The sequence below is a fragment of the Cryptococcus neoformans genome, chromosome 9, assembly GCF_000149245.1.
Source record: "Cryptococcus neoformans var. grubii H99 chromosome 9, complete sequence".
In the NCBI taxonomy this organism is placed as follows: domain Eukaryota; kingdom Fungi; phylum Basidiomycota; class Tremellomycetes; order Tremellales; family Cryptococcaceae; genus Cryptococcus; species Cryptococcus neoformans.
The window spans coordinates 829,845-847,640 of NC_026753.1; the positions used below are offsets into that span (position 1 = coordinate 829,845).

General features: G+C 45.8%; 1 protein-coding gene and 2 non-coding genes; 1 reads left to right on the forward strand and 2 right to left on the reverse strand.

The window, feature by feature from the left end:
• Positions 1 to 4,011: 4,011 nt before the first annotated feature.
• On the reverse strand, positions 4,012 to 4,698 carry CNAG_12852. XR_001046131.1 has 1 exon: positions 4,012 to 4,698. It is a non-coding gene; the product is annotated as a hypothetical RNA (non-coding RNA).
• A 100-nt stretch (positions 4,699 to 4,798) lies between these two features.
• Positions 4,799 to 6,545, forward strand: CNAG_12853. The gene is made up of 2 exons (XR_001046132.1): positions 4,799 to 5,270; positions 5,322 to 6,545. It is a non-coding gene; the product is annotated as a hypothetical RNA (non-coding RNA).
• Positions 6,546 to 10,591: 4,046 nt separating this feature from the next.
• The window catches only part of CNAG_07769 (E3 ubiquitin-protein ligase HUWE1), an 11,926-nt gene continuing 4,721 nt past the window's right edge, over positions 10,592 to 17,796 (reverse strand). Inside the window, exons 13-33 of the mRNA XM_012196494.1 lie at positions 16,240 to 17,796; positions 16,004 to 16,186; positions 15,884 to 15,953; positions 15,813 to 15,833; positions 15,687 to 15,761; positions 15,533 to 15,634; positions 15,402 to 15,477; positions 15,294 to 15,351; positions 15,100 to 15,242; positions 14,437 to 15,048; positions 12,158 to 14,383; positions 12,047 to 12,107; positions 11,945 to 11,992; positions 11,876 to 11,890; positions 11,725 to 11,820; positions 11,613 to 11,667; positions 11,372 to 11,553; positions 11,275 to 11,324; positions 11,169 to 11,223; positions 10,933 to 11,113; positions 10,592 to 10,873 (exon numbers count right to left, since the gene is read on the reverse strand). The exon at positions 16,240 to 17,796 is cut by the window's right edge and continues 976 nt beyond it. Of these exons, the coding sequence (XP_012051884.1) occupies positions 10,733 to 10,873; positions 10,933 to 11,113; positions 11,169 to 11,223; positions 11,275 to 11,324; positions 11,372 to 11,553; positions 11,613 to 11,667; positions 11,725 to 11,820; positions 11,876 to 11,890; positions 11,945 to 11,992; positions 12,047 to 12,107; positions 12,158 to 14,383; positions 14,437 to 15,048; positions 15,100 to 15,242; positions 15,294 to 15,351; positions 15,402 to 15,477; positions 15,533 to 15,634; positions 15,687 to 15,761; positions 15,813 to 15,833; positions 15,884 to 15,953; positions 16,004 to 16,186; positions 16,240 to 17,796 (6,007 nt within the window). The 3' untranslated portion in view covers positions 10,592 to 10,732.

Consider the following 17,796-nt stretch of genomic DNA (forward strand, 5'->3'; position numbering starts at 1 on the left):
TGGCTCCCGAGATTATTTGTACCATTGCCCAGAGCTATGACCGTGAGACTCTCTTCAAGGACTGGCTCGCTGATCCTACCACAGCTCCTGGTGTCTCTACCATCTCCCATGACACTCATACTCTCCTCCTTCTCGATGACCGCCTCTGCATCCCTGACATCGACACTCTTCGTGAGGACCTTATGCGTCAAGCACATGAAGGCACTGCAGCACACTTGGGCATTGAGAAAACTGTTGAGGTACTGCGTGAAGGTTACTTCTGGGAAGGCTTGGTCAGAGATGTTCATGAGTTCGTCCGCGCTTGTCACTCATGTCAACAGGCAAACGCATCCACCAAGAAACCTGTCGGTCCTCTGCATCCGCTGCCAGTTCCTCGCGACAAATTCGATGACATCGCTATGGATTTTGTTGGTCCTTTACCCAGCGCTGGCGGTCACGACTATCTTCTCACCATCACCGATCGGTTAACTGGCTTCATCGAGCTCGTCCCATGCTCCACCACCCTCAATGCTCGCGACCTCGCCCTCCTCTTCTGGAACTGTTGGGTCTCTCGCTATGGCTTACCGCTCTCCATCACCTCGGATCGCGACGCACTCTTCACCTCTCGTTTTTGGACAACCCTTTGGGCTGAACAGGGTGTCCGGTTGAAGATGTCAACTGCTTTTCATCCGCAAACTGATGGGACTTCAGAGAGATCAAACAAGACAGTTGGACAACTGTGGCGGAGTTGGGTTAACAGACAGGGTACTTCATGGGCTAAGTTCCTTCCTCGTATTTCTCAGGCTATGAACAATACTGTCCGTCACTCTACAGGGTACTCTCCAATCCAGCTCGTCTTTGGCCGCCGCCTCCGCACACTTCCTGGCATTGCCCGCCTGCCACCCTTCTCTCGCGAGTCCATCCCTACTCGTGCTGACTGGACTGCTGCTGCTGCTCAACAGGATCTCTTCCTGGCCGACACTCATGACAACCTGGTCTTGGCTAAGCATCGCATGGCCATCCAAGCTAACTGCCACCGACGTGCTGAGATCATTTACAAGGTTGGCGATTGGGTCTGGTTGGACACTCGCAATAGACTCAAAGAGTTTAAGTCTGGTGATGGGGAGTTCCGTGCTGCTAAGTTCTTCCCTCATTTCCAAGGTCCTTATAAAGTGCTGGCTGCTCACTCTGCTCGCTCAGTCTACACTTTGGCCCTCCCTGATGCTCCCTCTGGCACTTTCACCTCGTTTCATGCCAGTCTTCTCAAGCCTTACCTCTCTTCTGCTCGCTTCCATCAGGTCTCTCCTCTAACTTCTCCAGCCTCATCCAGTCCATCATCCCTGACCACCTCAAGGTTACTACAGATTCTAGATGATCGTGAGTTCCATGGCCGGCGCCAGCTTCATGTAGTCTTCTCAGGCAATGGTCCCTCTGGCCAATGGTGCTATCTGGATGACCTCTGCCCTCTGGCTGGTTTCCAGCCACTGTATGAGGAGTACTTGGGTCCTGATGATCTTGAAATTTGACCGACCTCTTCGCTCCTTTCTCATTCTCTTTATTATTCTTCCTTTCTCATTCTCCTGTTCCTTCTCCTTTTCCTTCTCTCTCTTATTCAACCTTTCATTTCATCTTCTCTCTTCCTCTTTTCAGGCTCATTTTTTCTCCTCCTTTCCACTTCTGTTCTCGTTTCCTTTTCTCTTTTCCTTTATTCCATAGTGTCATGGCTTGACCTGGGCTGCTCTGTTGGGTTATTTTTTGGCCTTTATGGTTTGTTTTTTCCCCTGGCTTGTGCTCAACAAGACTAAATCTTAAAAGGCTGCGCTCAGGAGTGGTTCCCTGCAGTGTTCTCCTTCCCCATCTTTTCCATCCTGGATCTGATGACAAGAATTGCAGAGTCAGCCCAAGGTCCCCATGCTTATAGCTGTTTTTTCTCCTTTCCTTTTTCCCTTTTTTGTTCTCTTCTTCTTATTTCTATTTCTGTTTCCTGTCCCTGCCTCCTGGTAACTGCAGTTCTTGCTTCCAGGCATAGGCTCTTTGACAGATGGGGGAGAGTGTAAGTGCATAGCACTATACTCATGTATTCCCTATGCATGTATTTCATATGCATGTATTTTTTATGCATGCATTTTCCATGCATGCATTTTCATGTATGAGCTGTACAAAGTATTCAGCTATATTTGTTGTGTATGTATTAAGTCAGGTGATGTGTCATTTAATGTGTGTGATTTTACTTTTGACACACAGTTGGTACTTAGAGAAATTTTGTCATAGTTTGTTGTAGTTCTTCAATACTCAATCCACATGTATTACAACCAGTGCATGTTTTGCTAGACAACTACAACAAATATACACAACCACACTCAGTGAGACACCCAGTGTCTACACCTACAAAGTCGGCGACTGGGTCTGGCTGGATACTCGAAATCGGCTGAAAGAGTTCCGGGCTGGTGATGGAGAATTCCGCGCTGCTAAGTTCTTCCCCTGTTTCCAGGGGCCGTACCAGGTGCAAGAAGCTAATCCTGCCCTCTCAGTTTACCACCTTCACATGAATGACCGGACATATCCAAAATTCCATGGTCATCTCCTTAAGCCTTATTTGTCATCGCCTAGGTTCCATCAAACATCACTGGTAACCCAACAACCCGACACTGGGCGTCGCCGTATTCTCCAAATCCTGGATGATCGAGTGTATCGCAGTCATAGGCAACTCTGGGTAGTACTCAGCGGTGACGGTCCTAATGGCCAATGGAGGAATCTCGATGATTTGCGTACATACATGTAAGTGCAGAGCCCTCACCACCACTCGTTCTCACCATATGGTAAGATTTATTCCTATGCATAGGATGACGTTGGCTGGTGAGAATTGATGCCGAAGCGCGGCACCGGGCTGTGTGATTGCTGAAACGCGACACCAGGCTGTGCCCAGTTTGATTGCCAAAACGCGGCATTGGGCTGTGTCCAGTTTGATGCCGAAACATGGCATCAGGCATTGGCAGGCTTCCATCCTATGCATGACATTTTATTTATTTTATTCTCATGCATAGGACTGGCAGTTACTACTGAGGTGCAGGAAGGGACTTCACCATGATCTGTGGCGCTGTCTTTCTGCCCCTGTGGCGCCTTTCTTTCTTTTCTTCCATAGGTTTCTGTTTGTTTCCTTTCCCATGCATATATACATATACATATATATATATTTGCTGGTACATAGTTATAGTTTTCCTTTTTACTTAGCGAAACATATGCATCCAACCTTTGCTAGTTTCGCTTCCCATAGTCAAACTATAACTCCCACAACGCTTTTCTCGATGCATTCTCGAATGCCCACCACTTCTTGAACGCCCTCGAATGCAGTGTGACATGTTCTGTGCCCACACACGATCTGTGGCACTGCCTTTCTGTCCCTGTGGCGCCTCTTTCTTTCCTTCCTTGGGTTTCTGTTTGTTTCTTTTCCCATGCATATATACATATACATATATATATATATATGTGTTGGTACATAGTTATAGTTTTCCTTTTTACTTAGCGAAACATATGCATCCAACCTTTGCTAGTTTCGCTTCCCATAGTCAAACTATAACTCCCACAACGCTTTTCTCGACGCATTCTCAAATGCCCACCACTTCTCAAACGCCCTCGAACGCAGTGTGACATGTCTGTGCCCACATTCCTTGTTTCATGTGTGTTTGCATGTGCCTTTTACAAGTCGCATTTCGGAGCCTTAGTCCTTTTGTTCCTGTTCCTTTCTCTACCCTTTTTCACCACAAACCTCTGGGGTTTATCGGAGTTTGGCATGACTGGTTTTGGAGAGCAAAGGCAAAGTATAAGAAAGAGGTATCACACAATGGTTCTCCTTTATCTCTTCACCATTGTTGTGTTCTACCTCTTCTTCTCTTTCGACTTCTTGTCTTAAGTGTTCTTTGCCTTCTCTCTGTAAGCAGTGCTCTCCATCAGTCAGTTTCATGCCATCCAAACTGACCCTGATTAGTCTGCATCAGTCTACACTTCACTCTCCTTCTACTTAGTTGCTGATAGGACATAATCAGCATATGCATATTGGGATCTTGTTTGCTTCTTGTCCAGCTTGAAGTCCACATCCTAAAGGCTCACCAGCCCGAACCAGCCCCACACCTCTATCACCTCGCTCCCTCCAGTCACTCAGTGAAGGTCTTATTGATCAGGACCTTACATGTTCATCATCTCAGGGGTTCATTCGAAAGATGGACTCAGATGAAGTATCCTTTCTACATTACATCGCATCACATCAAATCGATCAGTCACCCAACTATTCATTATCACCCCACTCAATCCTCTTGGACACCAATCTTGGTCAATGCTCAAAAACACAGGAATGAAAGACAAGTGAAAAAAGAAGAAAAAGAAGAGGACTTCATTTGACTCTGCATCCCCTCCATGCCTGCTTGCTGAAAGGCTTGAGCCATATGGGGGATTCAGATGCATGAGATGTGGGTGTCTCTGTCTCTTTTCTACATTTACCTTGGACCTTTAGAACAGTTTCGTTGGATTTGGCAATAGAGAAGGTGGGGTTTTTTGGAGAGAAAATGGTTATTGGAGGACTACAGGGTTTTGTAAAAAGGTGATGGAACAGTGTGAAGATGTAGGGCCAATGATAACTGAGTAAGATGGGGGGACAGGTCATTGATGAGTGTTTGAGTGTTAGAATGAGGTGTTGGGATATAGAAGATAGAATTTAGAATTTAGACAGGTATGACATCATGATAAACAATGTATGTTCATTATATAATATATTTGTCTGTGAATTTGTGGCTTTACTTGCTCAATGCTCTTGTCATTCAAGTTAATGACCTCTATGTGATCCAATTTAAGGCTACCTGACTGTCAACAGACCAACCAATGTCTAGGGATTGCAGGTTGGGTAGTCAAGGGAAGAGCAGGAAGGAATACAAGGAGGGGCAAAGGGAAACTAGGCTTGGTCTGGGTGGGTGGCTGGGTTTAGGGGTTCTCATGACTGGGTTTGCTGATATTGTTGGTCCTAGAGAGCATAATCTCCCAGACTTGCATTGAGAGATTCCTGAGTAAAAGGGAAACTACCTAAAAGGATTCAAATATATATATATTTCCTCTATTCTTTTGGTTCTCTCCACTACAAGATCTGAATAAATAAATAAATAAATAAATAAATAAATCAGTAATAAGCTGTAACAGATGTGCTGGTGTCAAATAGGGCAAGGAAGTATGGACCATCAACATGGAACTGACATTTGATGAGAAGGGGAGAGACTGACTCAGTTATGTTGAGTGCCAGTACTTCAGCAAGTCCTGCTGCTTCCTCTGTCTCATGAGCTTGCTGATCTCCATCATAGGTCTTGACAGTATTGATGGTGGCAGGGTCGTTTCACTTCTGACACTCTGGTGACTTGTGCCCTACCTTCCTGCAAAGCCAGCACCTCCCTTTTTCTGTGAGATGCTGATGGACTTGGCAACCTAGAAGACTTTTCAGGAGATGGGTGGTGGGGTCATACCACTTGGAGAAATCGACTTTGGAAGATGGGGTGTCAGTTATGGCTGTGACTGGAATGGATATAGCAAGAAGAGGGTGGAAAAGAGCATATGAAGTGTCTTGAATAGGTTCAGCAGCTGAGGGAATAGTTTGTGCAAGAGTGAGATACACTGAAGTGGTATCACCAGCAGTTAACTCGGTCTCCAGCTGATTCACCTTCTTAGGCTGAGTATGGTGTGTATGACTGGGGCATTGTGGGTGTTGGGGACCAATCTTGTGGCAGTCAAAACAATGGTTCTCTCAGCGAAATACATCACAAATGTACCGACCAGCTGGTGAATGATAATAAGGGAGCAGGTGGGTGGGGTCATGATAGTAATTGATCAGCTGAGGAAGTTGAGCAGAGTCCGAGGATCAAGAGGCAGAAGAGGCAGGAGTCTTAATAGAGTGAGGTGCATGCTGGGAGGCTGCATCTTCATGCACAATTCATTCAATATGGTTGCTGATCAACACATGTAGACTGTCCAGATCATTTGTGTGGAATCTGGGCTCATCAACTAGTCAGAGGAAAAGGCACTCAGGACAAGCAGCACAGTAAAGATGAGTGATTTCATGGTCAAGGGGATAATGGTGGGTACCGTGGAGATGGCTGCAGTGAAGTATAACAGCATCATCAAAGCTTTGCCAAGCATTGGGGGAAACCTCTTGAAGAGAGAGATGGAATTTCCTTGAGATCACCATTGAGGAAGGCTGCCTTGATATCCACTTGGTCACATTCCATGTCAAGATGATTGACTAGAGAGAGGAATACCCTGATTGAGTCTTTGTGGGCAACAGCAGAGAAGACCTCATTGTAATTGATTCCAGCCTTTGGAGAAAATCCTTTGGCAAACCATCTTGGCTTGTATGCTGCTGGTTTCCCTGTTGTCCCATCAATCTTCCTTGTATAAACCCATCTTGCCTTCAGGACCCAATGTCCTGGTGTCCTATCCACCACCTTCCACACATTATACTTAGAAGGGGCAAACAGGAAGGGGATTCACAAGGCCAGTTTGTCATCACCCATATATTCATCATATAAGGCCTGGAAACTGTCATAGTTATGCAAGTCATCAAGATTCCTCCAATGGCCATTAGGATTGTCTACCATCATAGGTACCATGTAGGTCCATCAAGACACCATTAATTGTATACATGTGCCTGCCCAGAGAGAATGACCCAATGACTGTATCCAACACTAATGGACCTTCTCAACTGCCCACTAAATGAACCCTCATCCTTATGGCACTGTCTTAACAGACTAACCCAGCTTCAGTGCCAGGTACACTGAGGTTGTATCACCTGCAGTGAGTTCAGTGTCAAGTTGATTTACCTTGGGCTTGGCCTGGTGTGTGTGGATAGGGCACTGGGGGTGCTGATGACCAGGCTTACAGCAGTTGAAGCAATGATTCTTTTGACAAAATATATCATGAACATAGCATCCTGCAGGCATACAATAATAAGGAAGAGGATGAGAGGGCTCATGGTAATAGGCCATAGGATGAGAGAGCTGGACCCTGCCTGTTGACTGCAAAGATGTGGTGGTGAGGATCTTGTCAGGGCAGGACATAGTGTGAGAGGCAAGAGCAACATAGAGGACCATGGTGTGATCAGTGAGATTGGGCATGGAAATGCAAAGATAATTGACAAGGCCAAGGAATGAGTGAAGCTGGTGAGAAGTTGTCAGAGAGGAAACTGTTCAATGTGTGTGATCTTGGTGGGGTCAGGTAGGATTTGGCTGGGGTGGATGATATGATATAAGAAAGCAACCCCATCAAGAAAGAGCTTGGATTTCTCATGAGAACAGTGTAGACCACTTTAATGAAGAGCAGAAAGAACACTCACAATGTTATCATGTAGTGAGCCCTTGCATCCTTTCCCCAAATGATAATGTCATTCACATATGCCTCACAGCATTCTCCAGTTAGCCCCTGCAATGCCTCATTGATGCAGCACTGTTGAGCAGCAGGCACATTCCAGATACCCTGGGGCATCCCCACCCATTCCAACAGACCAAAGGGGGTAGTAATTGCTGTCTTAGGGATATCCTCCTCCTTCATAAGCATCTGAAAGAAAGCATCCTTGCAATCCAGCTTGGTAAAGAGCTTCCCTTTCAGGTGGTGCAATGTAAGATGTCTTGCACATTTCCCATACATGTCAGGGACTGTGACATTGTTGAGAGACATCACACACCATACAGAATTTATCATTGCCTTTGAAGACTAGAAACACTGGTGAGGCCCAAGGAGAACTGAAATAGTGAAGATGACCTGCATTAAGATGCTCTAATAGCATTTCTCAGAAACAAGGGAGCAGGGCTTCAGGAGTGCAGTAGGGTGTTGAGTGATGGGGAATAGCACTGTGCTTCAAATTAATTTTGAAATGAATGCCCATACCTCTACTTACTTTTCTCACTCATGATTGAATCTCTCCAGATCCAGATTGGATCATTCATTCTGGTGCCAGTGTAATTATATGATGCAGTATAAACTGTACTTGAAACCCTAGTGATGGTCTGATAGGTGGCACAGCAAGATATGAGGCTACATTTTTCCCTCATCAGAGGCAATTTGAAGCTCATAGGAGTGAATGGGATAAATAGTATTGAGTTGATTTTTGGTGATTAAACACCAGAAGCAGGGAGAATTGTCACCCTTGTAATAAGAAGCTCCAGTCAGAGTGCAAGCCACAGGTCAGCCACAGCATACCAACCCCAAGTCAATGTACATTATATGACCTGTATGTTTTATGATGTCAGACTGAACTTTGTGATATGCATGATGTATACACCTCATATGTACTCACCTTCAGGATATTTAGGTGTTTTAATCCATAAACCAATGTCCTGCCAACCACCAACTCTATAGCAAATGGAAGTAAGAATTTATATAAAGACTGAGCCAGCTGGTTCATCTGGTGCTGGAATAATGCTGAACAGCATTAGATGGCTCATTTTTTATTGTGAAAACCAGCAGAAGGTTGGCAAGCTGGCCCATGATAGCACACATCAACCTTTTTTTTGGCATTAAGACTGCTAGAAATGTTGGCCCCATCTTCTGAAAGGTTTATCCTGGCTACTAAAGCTGTTGGGTCATCCAGCTGACACTGAACCCATTCAGAGCCATCACTTTGGTGGTTAAAGACCTGATTTGCAGCTGTAGCAGCAGAGGCATTGGGCCTTCTCAGCTCTCATTCTGTCTGCTCTTCCATTATGCCTTCTATCCCTCCTGATGGCCAACAGGTCCTCAAGCTCATCCTTGATGGATTGAAGTGGAAACAGTCCTTCAAAGGCTCCTTGCCAGATAGGCACATGTGGGAGATAATAGTGCATTTTCATGGAATAGATATCATGCCAGATATAGTGGCAATCACTAGTTGCACAATGAAGATGGATGACGATTTGCCCCTAGCCATTCTGTCATGGCATGAAATGTGCTAATAGGGAGTTGATGAGTGCTGAGGGAGGGCAATGGAGAGAGAGAGAGATTGACAAGGATGAGCTTGCAACCTATGTTCTCTATCATGGTCCAGCTCCATACACTAATTAATTATTACAGTGTCCCTATGGGGCACTGGCAGAAGTCAGTATGCATACTGTCAATATGGCTCCAGAGCAGCCAGAAGAGCATACTTACTGAAGATAGTTTTGCAGATCTTGGCTCTTTCTACTGTCTCTGGCCATACCTCATACTTGCTTCACTTGCAGAATATGGCAACAGTGATGTTCTTTGTGTAGTAATTGATGAAGCTGACTGGAGAGGGTATAGCATCAGCTTGATGATGTATAGGCAGATAACCAATTTTTTACTTACCACTTGTTTTGAACTGCCAACTGAAAAGGGACAGAAATGGTGCGATACTGTAACAGGAAGAGAATCAGTGACATCAAAGGCATAGGGCAAGTGGGTTAGAGGCTAACCTCTTATACAACTGCTTCCAATGTAATCATCTTGTCTCCAATGACTTCTCAGACTGCAGAAAACGATCCTGTCCAAATTGAAAGTTTCATCACCAGTCCACAGATTCTGTAAAAACTCGAAAGTGTTGAGCAAACTGCAGTTGGCCTGATTGCAGCGCTGATGAAAGTATTTGCTTGCTGATGACTTGCAACCCACTGGACCCTTGCATTCGCCATGCTTGGTGTTGTTCTCACTGGAAAGTGTGTGCACAGGGGCAGGTGGGGTCCTGTAGTAGTTCCACAATGTGTCGGGAGTGTACACTAGCAGTGCTCATGATATAGCTATGTGTTGGTGGCAATCATAAGAGCGCTTGACTTCTAGCTGCTGTGATATTTGAAATTGCTGCCAGGCGTGCTGAGACGAAGGTGGTCGGCGAGGTATGGTTGTACTGACAACAAGTTGTAATTGGAAGGCCGATGGAGTTCGGTTTGTTGTTGAACTGGGAGGCCCAGTGCGAGGTCACATGGCGAGCGTCTCGAACTTTCGGTGAAGATCACATGACCAGTTGCATGGCCGGACCTCCTGATAAAACTCAGTTCATTTCCAGATGAATTCAGAGGCCGAGAACGTTTCTGTTAAGCTCATCAGCCTTCTTGCCCATCACCCACATGTACTTCCCGCGATACAAAAGCAAGACACTCACATAGTTGAAACATAATCCTCGTTCTTATCAGACACCTGTCCTAAACAAGTGCACTTAGAATTGCACGGCAAAAAATGGGGCGCCTGTCTCCTGGAGGGACCGGTCAGGTCCCCAAAACCGCCAACTTCATATCTTTTTGCCACCTATCCTCTCCTCTTATTTGAGAGAGCTTGAGGATGATTGTTGCTAGGTCATATAGTATCGCTCATGAGAAAAATCAGACAGGGTTGATTGTTGGTCACGATGGTGGTGCTGCAAAATGATGACGTGAAAGAAAGGCCTGTAAACGTCTGTAAAATCCAATGAAACTTTCGCTCCCGGGCGTTCATCTCGAGGCTTCGCGACTCTACTTCTGCCTCACTCGCTTAGATTTGAAAGGCGCTAGCCTGACAGTAGGTAACAGGTCCATTTCCCATGGAAGGAAGGATGAATATCAGGTGAGAAGACTGCACTATGGAAGTAATAAGAGACTCAGTAGATCTCCACCACTGTCGAAGCTCGATCATGGATGCATGTTGGAAAAGAGCTATGTTTGTAAATAAAATGCCATCTATAAGTACAGAAAGAAAAAAGAATGTATGGAGTCGTAGGAAAGCCTCTAACAAAAGACTGAAAGAACATAGGGATAAAACATCAAGCTTTCCCAAAGCCTCCAGTTTCTGTGATAGCAAATTGAAGTCTTTCTCGAAGTTGCTCATAAGAAGCATAGGTAGGAAGGAGAAGTAAATTAAAGCAAGTGCTTGCTTGAGGTAAGCCGCCTTCTTTCCCATGAAGCTGGTAAAGTTGATGATGAGCTACACACACTTGTAAAAATCTAGCCCGAAAGTCCTTACCTTTTGAAGCTGCAGAGGTTGAGTACCTGAGCTGCCTTGTAGCTGGCTAAATCCACCCAGAGGAACTCTGGAAGATGATGTGACGAACATAAGGAAGCGGGATCGTTCTTCCTGTGAAAAGCTTCTCAAAGCACGCCAGAACCATGCGACCTCTGGGTCAGTTGCTTTCCATCCATTGAGCCTGTAATCGTATGTCAGAAGAAGTAAACAGGTTAAACTGATGAAACGACACTTACTGTGTAGCATTTTTAAGCTCATCTACATCAACTGTGGTTATGCCTGAAATAAGCACTAGATAATAATTGTCAGTGTTGCTCTTTCATCTCCCAGATGTCAACCCACATTCTAGCTGATCAGGCTCAAAGATCTGGATGAGTTCTTGGGGAATGATACTTAATTAAAATCAGCCTTTGCTTCCACAATGGACGATATAACTTACTCATAGAACCCTTCAAGGAATGATTTGATTTGATCCCTTATTGAATTATCCAGTCGATAGGATACAACAAGTCGCACGTATTCTTCTTTGTTTTCCTCAGTCACTGGTATGTTTGCCCCATTTTCTTTAAGTTCCACAATTTTCTTCTCGCCAAATTGGTCATCTTCGATGGTAAATTCTTGCTGGAGAAGTAATGCAAGGTAAGAATGACTTCATTTTAAAAAAGGTTCAATGGACCTACATCGATGACGCCAGTGATATCGTTATCCAGCATCCACTGTAGTGATTTGTGATACCTGTTTTAATATGTAAGGGCTCCTCTTGATCTATAAATCAATAATTGCAACACTCACTCTGGATCAATGCTTTCAAGATCACGCATATCAACAGTTCGACCAAGGATTTGTTTGTAGAATGCTCGATTGAAATAGGCATCGAGCAAACGCCCACTGATATATAAGTTAGCAGACCATTTCAGGCAAGCAAGGAGGAATTGAGACGCACTCATACACCGCTTTGCTATGATAATAGTCAGCAGTTTGCTCGGTATATTCTTCTATCAGGAACACTCACCCAATCACTCGCCCTACAAACTTGAAATATGAAAGATGCACATCATTGCTTTAGATTACAGTGATCAGTGGCAGATTGATCAATATATAAATATAAACTTACATCCAGGATGTTTTATTAGGCTGATAAGTTTGCTGATCGGCAGCACATGGTTCAAACAAAGCTGGCAAAGCATGAGCATAGCCAGATGATGACAACTAAGTAATAGCTCACCAAAATTTGGGTCGAAGATTTGCTGAGCCAATACACTGTACCACTCTCGAGTTACACCACCAACATCGACACCATCTTCATGGCGGAACTTGACACTCAGCTTGCCATACTTAAGTTCCTCGCCATTCCATCGCTGCAAAGCCAAGAATGAATCCTCAAACACATACTGGCGGCGGATGTTGAGATGAAGAGTTCCTGAAGGAATAGCTGACGACTTCTTGCGCTTAAGTTTCTGGAAGAACCATGTGCGCTTGTTATCAAACTCAAGAACTCGGGGGTTTCGGATCAGCAGAGAGAAAGAACCGCTCAAAAGGGATGGATTGTTGCGAACAATTGTATTGAGGACTTTGCGATGAGCTGTAGTGAATGATACAAAGAAGTCGATGCCTTCGGAGGTCATGGGCGCAATAGAAGGGGAGCGAATTTCACGAGAGAATCTGGTCCGATATTTGGAGACAACCATCAGAGCCTCTACGAGGGGAAGCAATACCGTGGCAAGCTGTTCGGTGCTGCCTCTTGCCTCCACTATTGATAAACACTGCCCAAGTTGGTCCCACAGTCCCTCGAAATCGAAGGATTGGAAAACTTTAGTGACAGCTTCTTCTTCAGCAGTCATTGTATCAGCAGGCGGATCGGGGTCAACTTTATTGAGATGAAGATAGTCAATGGTCTTGAGTAGCCGAAGAAGCTGTGCTTGAGTAGAAGTAGGAGGAGAAAACTTGACCAAAGTCATTGATCCCACATCTGAATTCTCATCATTGAGTGCCGCAGCTAACTCTTGTAGCTGTTCGTGCGCTGCCGCACCGAGTTCCTGACAGCGGGCACACAGCTCTTGCAAAATTATATCTTTGGACTCAGGAAGGCAAGCAAGGTTTTGCATTGCACCAAGCGTCTGGCTGAAAGTCCGACTGGTACATTCACCAGCAGTGAGGCAATTGACGACCAATTTAAGCACCGGAGGAGGTATCGATGGCGAGGTTTGTTTTCCAACTACATGCTCAGGGCCTGTAGAGGCTTCTTGAGAGCTTTGAGTAGTAGATGGTTTTGCTGATGAGTCTATGTCCTTGTCCGTCGCAACTGCTTGCTCATTCTCTTCCGATTTTCGATCCGCCAGAGGCTTGGTGATAGTCAAGAGAAGAGCGGTCACTGTCTCCATCATACCTGGAGTCTTTGCGAGGAGAGGTCGGTCTAGGAGCCCTAACAGAACCACAATAGGGAACTTGGTCTGTGGTAGAATCTTCTCCTTCCCTTTTCCTTTCTTTGATGTATGCTTTCTCAACCCAGCAGTCTGTTCATGCTCAGTCAAGAAATATGAGGCAGCATTGGCGTTTGAGTTGACAATATAAGCCAAGGCTTCAAAGCACCGCTGAGCGATGAACGTAGGCACATGCTCATTCTGAAGACCGCTAAATAGCCCTGGAGGGATAACCGTCGAGGGAGTATCGACTGTCTTACTTCTGGGTGTTGCTTTGGGAGTAGAGACACTAGCGCCACGCAAGGACATCTGTTGGAAGCTACGATCGACCGCTGGTAGATCTCCAGAGCCGTCGTGCACGACTGAGATTAAAAGATCGAGAAGATCATTACGAGTGTTGGAGTTCTCGCAAAGGTTGACTAAAACTCTGAAGAGATATGACTTTTTAAAGGCATGTGGATAGAACAGAAGACGGACAAGGACTGCGATACCTGGTTTTTCCAGAAGCTGAATGGCTTCACGATGTCGCGAGTTAAATGTTGAAGGTCCATCACCTGTTGTGTGCGCAACACCGGGACTTGACGCAACCCCCAGTGGATTTTGTTGCAAAACACGCAATTCGTTGGCAATGGCAGTGAAGAAGTTTCCGGACGTTCGAGCTGTCTGTATACTGGGTGGTGGTGGAGGCTGGTCACGGCGAGCGTTCTCCATCTCCTCTTGCATGATAACTTCGGCTCGGATGTCAGGGGGCAGAGCATTGAGGAACTCGGTGTTGATTTGCGAAGCTATCTCGGGGATATTGGAGGACGCAGGTCGTTGATGTCGCCTCTGCTCTCGCATGTGTTGCTCCACTACATCCGCTCGCATGTCATCGGGGAGTGCTTGCAAAAATTCCAAATCGATGCCGGTATCGGTGATGTCAACTTCGCGACCACGTATAGAGACCAGTGTCCTTGGACCCCTATCTGCACCGCCCTCTTCGGTTACCAAATCCTCATCCGCGGACACATGCGAATCAAGATCGGAATCATCTAGATTCACATTGTATTAGTGCTACAATTCAATCATACTGTGTGCAACATACCCATGTTTACATCCTCGTCGTCTTCTTGCCAGTCATGGTCATCATTTCCAACTCTCTCCTCATCTATAGCATTGTCATTTTCTTTATTTTTTCCTGCGCTAATAGCAGAAGCTTTGCGGTCTTCCTCGGCCTTTTTGTCCAGCACTTCCTTTTCTGCAGCTTGTCGACGTGCTTCAGGCAACAAATGATTGACTATATGGACGACCAATCGGCTGGAGGCTTCGTTGCGCGACATGGGGAGCATATTTAGCTCCTCTTGCCACCGCTGTGAAGTGGTCATGGGGACGAATTCCGCCGCAACGTTGGGGGAGGCGACACTGCGACTCTGACCGCCCACAGTATACACTCTCCCATTAATAGAAACACTCATTGATCCGTCATGGTTACGGGAAAAAGCAAGCTGGTTGGAACCCATACCGTTCTGTTGCCGATTTGCCACGAAGTTCTCCAACATCTGGATAGTGTCTGTTCCGCCCATGTTCTCAATAGCGTATAAAATGTCAGATAATCGAGAAGAGTGGATACGGGACGACGATGCCTGAGTGGCAAGAAGGGGATGCTCTGTCAGGTTGCGGGTGTTGCTTGCAAGAGGACCGCCCAGAAGTTCGTCATCTTCGATGTGAAATTAGTGATGTACGGGCCTACTGACAGACCTAAGCTTACCTGCCATAAATTGACCATCTGCACGTGTAAAACCACTAGATCTGACTGTCTCCCTCCCGGCGGCTTGATTCCAACCCCATGGGCCGGCCGCCTCGGGAGACATTACATCCTGGAAGGGTTCCATCAACGCAGTTTCATCATAGCTGAAATCGCTTTAGCAAAAGCCCAAATCTTCAGCAATGGAGATGACTCACACCTCTTCGTCATCGAAATCATCCATCTCGGGATCATCTACGTCGTCATCAAATATGCCTTCGTTGCACGTCAGTGACAGCGAAGATTTTTCAAGCAACTATACGAACCTTCAGCATGTAGACGTTCTTCTTCCAAATCGTCCTCATCGTCTGTACCATACGAGTCTTGACCATCAGAATCGCCCTAAGCAGACGTGTTAATATAGCACAAACATGGATGCCAGAGCCAGCAGACGCACGTCCCAGACTTCGCCATCTTCGTCTGCCGAACCAAGAATGACTTCTTGCTCCATTTCACCATCCTCATCGCTGTCCCCAGCATCATCGTCCAAATCATCCGCCTGAAAAGTTTGTCAACATCAAACACGAATTGACTGTATCAAGTTACCTCACCCAATCATCATGTTCCAAAGCTGATGCCATGGACTCATCCTCAGAAGTTTGAGTTGCCGTGTCATCATCATCGTCCTATGCGATTTAGTCTGGCCAGCTCGCTTCGTCAATATTCAATTTACCCACAGTTATGTCCTCTCCCATGTCCTGATGAATATTAATAAAGGGTGCCAACGTACATGACAAGAAGAGCTTACCATATCGTCCTCTTCATCTTCGTCATCCATATCATCATCTTCGTCTTCGTCGCCTAGTTCCCCTCCAATCCTTTTTATATGTCAACATGATGCACTTGATTTAGTGCACTAACAACTTACATTCCCAATGCAGAGTTTCGATAGAGATCAGGGGCGGACTGCTCATCCTCCAACATATCCACATCCGACTCTGAATCTGAGTGAGATGGATCGGAGGAATCATTGCCCTCTTCAGACTGATGTTGATCAACCTCTGCGCGCTGATTTTTGTTTGCCTTGCCCCATTTAACAGAGAGTTTTGACCTTTCCTACACATCAGAATACGTTTCCGCTAATTTATTAATTTAAATACCTACAAATGTTCCAATGCTCGAAGCAATGTTACTAACACGTTTCGAACATCAGGATAATTGAGATCGATTTCACCTAAAGCATTCGTCAAAATGCCAACGAAATTCTTCTCCAACATAGTTTTTGCCATATGAAGTCCAGTATTGTTTACTTGCCGAGGGGATGTGTGCGGACGCGCCATTAAAAGGCGGTAGACAAGTTCCCCCAGTGCCCACAAGCGACCATAGCGAGCATTATTATCTAAGACAGCACTTGTGTCCCGTATGGCCTTGGCCACGGCATCTAAAACGGTCCTGCGAATAGATACAATGTCTTCTGGTACGTCCTTTTTGTCTCCTACTAGGACAACGTCGGAGCAAAGGGCCACTACCATTGTTGTAGATCGAGAGGATATAGCTAGTCGCTGTAAAGAAAGAGGATCGCTACCAGCGACAGGAGTCGTCGACACATCTGGTCGGAGGACTGGACAACAGATCAGATCATTGATCAGTGCGGAGATGCCACCTTTGGCTTTCAAGGCACCAGGGAAAGTCTCTTGTTTCAACCCGTTTAAGAAGGCCTTTTTGGCAGTCACATATGAACCGAGGGTCTCTGTCAACGTGGACATGACCAGCCCTGAATATGCTTGCTCCGCCGAACTTCTGACCTCGGTGGACAATTCTTCATTGTCGGGTTTCTCAAATGAAATGCGTACAGCTTGTGAAAGTTCTCCGAGCAAGAAATTGATGATTGTTTGGGTCTCTTCCCCGAGGGATTCGAGAGGAGAATCGACAGATCCAGTTGTCAACGGTCCATCTTTACTCTCAATTTTTCCTCGGATATGATATACTGATTGCGGGGGAGTAGGATCAACCAAAGCACATTCCTGCTTGACAGCGTGAAGGAAGCAGGTCGGCTCTCGAAGGGCCACTTGGCGAAGCTGACGGACGAAATGCTGAATGTCTGCCACTTTGTTTCGTGCGGGAGAGAGCCAATTTCTAATCTCCCCTTGCATAGCTTCCACCAGTGTGGATTCGTTATCCAAAAGATGACGGATAACCAAAATTAAGAAAGGATGGCAGCCAGCCAGCTTTTCAGACATTTTCTTGAAAGGCTGCAAGCAATCGGTAATAACGGATGAGTTGATTCCAACCCCAGAGACTCGTGTGAGCAAGGCCAACAATCGAAAAGCCGCCACTAACTCATCGCGAGTAGAATCATCTGCGCGTATAGTTGTAACGCAGATGGTTGAAAGTCGAGGCACTTCGGAACGTAATTGATTGATTAGGGCGGCTGTCACCTCCTCCTCAGGACTGTCACCAAGTTTTACTTTTTTTATGAATGACTGCAGTCCATACACAGTTTCGGCAAACAGCAACAACGCCGGGAGCCATCGAGGTCTTCGTACTTCTTCCAAAGGCAGAGCGTCAAAAATTTCTGCGCTTTTGGCTTGCAATTCATCACTGAAAACAATGGAATCATTGGAGCGAAGGCAGACGGATGTTAAGCGAAGACGAGCGGAAATCATGACATCGCGATCCGATTGATAACTGACGCAAGCATCGGAGAGACGGTCAACCACA